Below are 6,383 nucleotides of genomic sequence, written 5' to 3' on the forward strand. Positions count from 1 at the left end.
AAAAGTCAATTTTCAACAAATAGGGTGCTGAATATGAATGCTAAAATTGTAAATACGACGATATGTCGTCTATTTCGATAAATATGATCATATATGTTGTCTAATTTTGAATTTTTGCCGTAAAGAAACTGTAGTCCATAGACATTACTTTGTGTTGGTTGTTGTTGGCAGTGGTTTGAATTGTAGGTCTGAATTTGAGAATGGTGTTTCTTTGTGCACATCTAATTTCAATTTTTCTTTTTATCTTTCTTTTTTCCCCTTATGTTATGGCTCGATGCATCAACCATATCTTGGTCTAAAAACACCGACCCGAGGGTTCGTGGCCTTGAAGAAGTGTTTTTTTCTTAGCCCTCACGGTAATTTTGTTTTATTTCTTCTTTTCCTTTAAATTAATGAATTGCTAATTTGGGTTGATGAAAGCCTCCTAGATCTGGGCCTCCCTGCTGCTGCACCGAGTACTTGAAGGTGGTGAAGCAAAGCTTGTGTAGGGGGGCGGCTCCTTGATCTGAGCTGAAATTCAGTAAGTATGCTTGTGCCATCTTGAAATTTTGATTCAATTTCTTGATGAAGTATACAAAGTACTATTTGCTGCCTTCAAGTTGTTCGATGTCATGCCTATATGAACAGATAACCAAAATTGTTAAATGTTTTTGTGCAGGACCTGAACCTGCCGGGCGAGGTGATGTACGGATCGTCGGTGTCCAAGGATCTAAACCTTCCGGCACAACCGGCGATGAGTTCGTCCGGGCTGCTGAGGTACAGATCGGTGCCGAGCACGCTGCTCGGCGAAGTCTGCGAAGACTTCCTCCCTGCTGAGCCCCGCGCCGCCAGCCCCGACGCCGGCGCCGATAACGTTTTCTCCAGGTTCTTGGCCGACCACCATATCCGGGAAGACAAGCCGTCGCCGCCGGCGCCTCCTGCCCCTGCCGCGGTTCACTTCCCGAATGAAGCCGCTATGGCCTCCCAACAGCTGCAAATGATGTTCCACGCCCAGCAGCAGCCCGGGCTCTACCGCACCGTCATTTCCGGCACGGAGGCCGCCGCCGCTGCCGGCGTCGGCGTCGGCGCCAGCAGCCTGATTCGGCAGAGCAGCTCGCCCGCCGGATTCCTCGATCAATTGAACATGGACAACGGTTGGTTCTTCCTCAATTCGGCCTACTTTTAGTACTAACAGTTGTTGCCACTCCCTACATACTTCCAGCACAGCAATTATTGCAGTTCTTGGGGAGTTATTCTTGGAAACATTTCTATTTCCGGAACTGAGCCTGCCCTATCTGTGCTGTTTGGCTTAATTCAGGATATGGGGGCATGCTGAGGGCAGGCATGGGCATGGGCTTCAGGAACGGCTGCAGCGCCGCTGCGGCCGACTCCCCCGCAGGCGGCGGGAGCAGGCTAAAGGGGCAGCTCAGCTTCTCGTCACGGCAAGGCTCGCTGATGTCACAGATCTCGGAGATGGGCCGCGAGGAGCTCGGAGGGAGCAGCCCCGAGGCTGCCGGTGGCGGCAGGGGGTACATCCCCGGGTACCCAACGGGCTCCGGGTGGCAGGGCACGTCGTCTCTCATGTCAGAGAACTTGTCTGGGATGAAACGCCGTCGGGACTCGTCGGAGCCTGGACAGGTGCTTCCACTGTACTGGCACTTCCATTTCAAGTAGCATATCTATAATCTATGTGGTGAGTTAACGAGGATTTGCGTGGTCTCATCGGTGCAGAACGGCCTTACGCACCAGTTCAGCCTGCCGAAGACGTCGTCGGAGATGGCAGCTATCGAGAAGTTCCTCCAGTTCCAGGACGCTGTGCCTTGCAAGATCCGCGCCAAGCGGGGATGCGCCACGCACCCGCGCAGTGTCGCCGAGCGGGTTAGGGAATTTCATGATCTTGCATAGAATTTCTTAAATTTCTTCTCTGCAGTTAAGCAATTTGCTGAAAGATAATCCCTGCTGCCCAGGTGAGGAGAACAAAGATCAGCGAGCGAATCCGAAAGCTGCAAGAACTCGTGCCAAACATGGACAAGGTACTGCACACTCTGTAGTCTGTACCAATCGTCTCTCCCCAATAGGCAATAGAACAGTGGAGTTAGCAAATTTGCTATGCGAGGACCATTCCATAATTGACTTGTCTACAACCTGCCCTTCCATTTCCTGCAGCAAACCAACACTTCTGAAATGCTGGATTTGGCTGTCGACTACATCAAAGAACTCCAGAAGCAGGTTAAGGTAAGTGGTTGTTATGGAATCCAATAAGTCCTCCGCAAATGAGCACATGTCGGTTGCTTGTTTATAGGGTCAACCTGCCCTGAATAGTGAGGTCTAACTCAAGAAGCTAATTTGCACTATGACTGAGAGAAAAGGGTAGCCTATTTCCTTTCATTAGACTTATCTAAATTACCCGCTTCAAAACAGATTTTTTAGAGTTACATGCTGCAATCTGCTCATTGAAGGTGTTAAATGAGAGCCGCGCTAATTGCACCTGTTCAGCGAGCAAGAATCAGCAGTACTCCGGTTGAAGCCCTGGACTCCGCAGTGCACACCGAACAAAACCCTGAGACCTCAAAAGCAAATTCATTTTGGACAGAGGAGATGCAAACGTTGCTCTCATTTCTTTGGGGTTTGAAAAGAGGCAATGGAGTAGCTCGTGTACCAGGCAGTGTATCTGTTATGAGCTAAGGGGAATGGAGCACTGGCATCATCAAGTATTCAAGTGATAAGGAGAAGGGTGAACGTGGGGAGACATGGAAGAAACAATTGTATAGTTTTGCTGTAACTTTGTATATATACCACCCTTTCCGTAGAAAGTTGCTAGTGTACTTCTACTTCTTGTAGCAGCTGTACATGTGCCACAACAAAATAGTACAAAAACCTGAAGGTGTTCAATGGAAGCAATAGTGTTTCAAATCTGTGAATGTATCATCGAATTATCCTCCTTGGTTAGATGGTTTTCATGCATAGATAATTGGATATCCTCTGAAATAGTCCTCGTGCTTCCTCTTGGAGCTCAGGCTGGTACTGAAACTGTTCATAGTTCAGCTGTCTGACTTCTTCATACAGCGTTACTCTAAGACCATCTCCAAAAGAGTCATCAAATCTCACTTTTCTAGTGCTACAGTGTTTTGCGGTCTACTGTAGTACTGTAAATTCATCTCCAACAGATCCTATAGCTAGTGCTACAATGCTGCTACAGTAGAAAAATAAAGGATGCTGTAATAGTATTTTGAGGATGAAAATTTGAGGTAGCTGTTGGAGATGGTCTAACGCTGACCGAGAGATTCAGGCAGGTTTCCACCTTGTCAGAATGTCTTTCCTCCAGTATAATTGCAACAGGCAATGGATGTATTTGAACTTCCCTCAATAGGAAGGAGCTATGGGTTTTGAGAGTTGGGATATGTTTGAGGGTTCATTAAGAAGATCTAATACAGTTAGTTTGTTAGCTAAATGCTCATTGTCTAATACAGAATTTACATAACTACATACCGCAACTGTTTGCAATCTCATCTTGTCAAAATGTCTTTCCTCCAGTATAATTGCAGCAGGCAATGGATGGATTTGAACTTTCCCGTCGAGGATGAACTGACACTACAAATTACAATGCAGGTATGCGTGCCTAGATGTAAGCTCGAAGCTCCTCTTAGCTCTTGGGAGTTTCCTCGCTGCACTTTCGGCCCACGTGAACTTCTAGTATACTTTACTGAGTTCAGGACGGGGCATAGAAAATTTTGGGAGATCTAAGAGATTGGATCTCCATGTTCCACCTCTCCTTTCTGTTTTCTATTTTTTCAGTTCCTGTCGGGTTAGAGTATACTGTGCTTCAGGAGTGTACCGTCTTGGCTAAAGACAGTTCAGCAAATTTGACAGTTTAGAGCCTATCACTGTATCATGGACTGTACAGTGTAGCAGCTACATGGATCTCAAGACACTATCTACTACTATATCTCAAGATCGCATCTTTCAATGGATTATCAGTGAACTGAGTTATCATAGAACTAAAAGAAGAAATTCAGGTCCGAACTTGGAATCTTTACATACGTCAAAAGATTCCATTGATTCATGGACATGCGACATGGCCAGCCAGCGAGTTAAGAGGCCACTGGCAAGTGAGCCTGACCTACTTGTCCACGAACCGAAGAACAGGAACTGGAGACGCTGACGTGGATCAGAATGACTTCCAGCTGCTGCTGTCCCTCCATGTCTTCCACGTCTCAGACTCTCAGGTGTTGGGATATGGAACAGTGCTTCCACAGTAGTAACATCGATCCATCGTTGAAGCAATCGTCTTCTCTGTTGTGAGGAAAGGATCGATCGGGCGGCTGGGGCGGAGCGCTCGTGGAGAAAGGAAGGAAAGGACGTCAGACGCTTTTTTTTTAAGACCAACTAGCAAGGTGGTACCCGTAAATAGCACCGCTTGACCTGCTATAATATTTATAATTTTCATCGTAATCCCTTCGATTGATCAAACGGATTTGCAGCCTTCCCACGCTTCTCGCTGCACTTGTTGTAAGAAAATAGATGAATCGGCGGATGTGCCATGGTGGTACAGCGAACGGGTGATTGACAGGTTATATGCCTCGGCCGGAGTGGGGGTGTGCGGCAAACACTTCACTTACATTGGAACATACTTAGGTTGTCATCTCTGTTGTTTTCCGTCCTCGTGTGCTTCTTCTTGTACATGTGCATGCGAGGAAACGGTGCATCCTTACCTGTTTTCATGTATTTTTTAGATAAAGATACAAATAATTCTATGGGTGTACAGTGAAGCATCTAACGTGTCTCCTTCTGGCCCTCCCACAGTGAGCCCAATGCGCTTTGCTGGCTCACGTCAGCTGCCTTCTGTGAGTCCTCACCCGCTTTCTCGCACAATCCCTGGACCTCGGGAGGGGAGATGTGGAGACGGTGCTACGCAACTTATATGGAGGGTGACTCTCCTTGATGCTACCACCACTGCCGTTGTCTACTTATACATGTTTCTTGAGCATGTTCAACCTATGAGAATACGGTTTTGCTCCCCCCACAGCTCTATTTCTCATGATCACGTAGTCCTCCTACTTTGATTCTTCATCATCATTCCCATGATGTCATCATGCCTGGAATTATCATGTCGTTATCCTGCTTGGATCCATCTTCCTTATATCCACGCTATGTTGTCATCGTCCATCATCCATAAGCCTGCATTGTGGTACTGACTTAGCTTCCCCACTATCCTTTAGTGTCATATATTTTTAGTTTTCGAGTGGCTCGACGTCTTCGTCCAGTTGTCCTTGCAATTGCAAGCTATATGAGAGAGCTAATTTGCATGCTGTCGAATCCTTACTACCTAGGGAGTATGTTTTGCTCCATTGTTGCTAGTGAACTCCTTCGCAGCATCCGCCCGTCACCAAGGCTATGGTGCTCTTCCTTCGCCGTGCTAAGGCCAGCAGGATGATGGTGATGGGAATCGAGCCCTAGACCGACTAATGCCACCACCACCTAACTCCTCACAACCTAGGAAATCTGTTTTGCTAGTTCCTATCACCGCTTTGTTGCTCCCTCGTCTTTGGTGAACTTTCTTTTCTCTGTAGCTTCCGGTCGCTAGCAAGCCTGACAGGTGGCACTCTTCCTTCCTTCCCTGCTAAGGGTGCTAGGCTGATGGAAATCGAGGATCATGCCATCCAACAACATCACCTCCAAGCGACTCCTTCCAACCTAGGGAATCCATTTTGCTAGTTCTGGCCAACACTCGGTTGCTCCATCATCGCCGGTGAACTCTCTTTTCTCCGTAGCCTTTGCCCCAAGTCTATGGGTGCCGCAGTTCCTTCATCCCATCGTGCTAGTCAGAGGACCCCATACCCTATAATTTAGTCACTGTCTTCTATATCTCCCAGCTCTCTCTCTATTTGTTTTATGCAATCTCGATGCTACTCTATTTTTTTATTTGCCTTCGCTAGCCAGCAGAGGCAATACTTTTATGGATTCTAATATGAAATCTTTACAGACTCTGATGCGACATGAAAAGCAAATAATAGAGCTGTATCTATTGTTTCATATGCACTTCCCTTTTGTATGGTACCTTCTATAATCTATCTTTAGTCAGATGTATGTCCACCGTTATAACTTGGGCCCGCAACCATCAACGGCGTACATATTTAGCAAGGTGACCCGAGCAAATTACATGGCTAGATTTGTTACAATATCTTTTTTTACATCATAATCCTTTGATTTGAAATGTAGGTATATTAGATTTGAAATATAAATATCCTTACAAAATGCATAATCATAAAAAATCAAAACCTTCTAGATGGCCATCAGTAGGCTATCCGTAGATCCCTAATTCTCCCACAACTCTCAACCGTTGAGCATGTTTTCGTTATCGATGATAAGACTGGGTCCCGAGATCATGGACCATCTTGAGCTCA

General features: G+C 46.5%; 1 protein-coding gene across 1 annotated transcript; it reads left to right on the plus strand.

Moving 5' to 3' along the window:
- The first annotated feature begins 317 nt into the window (after positions 1–317).
- Positions 318–2,892, plus strand: LOC133893692 (transcription factor bHLH130-like). The gene is made up of 7 exons (XM_062334785.1): positions 318–520; positions 659–1,133; positions 1,298–1,617; positions 1,711–1,857; positions 1,947–2,012; positions 2,146–2,214; positions 2,439–2,892. The coding sequence occupies exons 2-7, from the start codon at positions 683–685 to the stop codon at positions 2,502–2,504; spliced, it is 1,119 nt and encodes a 372-aa protein (XP_062190769.1). The 5' UTR covers positions 318–520; positions 659–682; the 3' UTR covers positions 2,505–2,892.
- The last annotated feature ends 3,491 nt before the right edge of the window (positions 2,893–6,383 follow it).

The sequence above is a fragment of the Phragmites australis genome, chromosome 15 (genome assembly GCF_958298935.1).
Source record: "Phragmites australis chromosome 15, lpPhrAust1.1, whole genome shotgun sequence".
Classification (NCBI taxonomy): Eukaryota; Viridiplantae; Streptophyta; class Magnoliopsida; order Poales; family Poaceae; genus Phragmites; species Phragmites australis.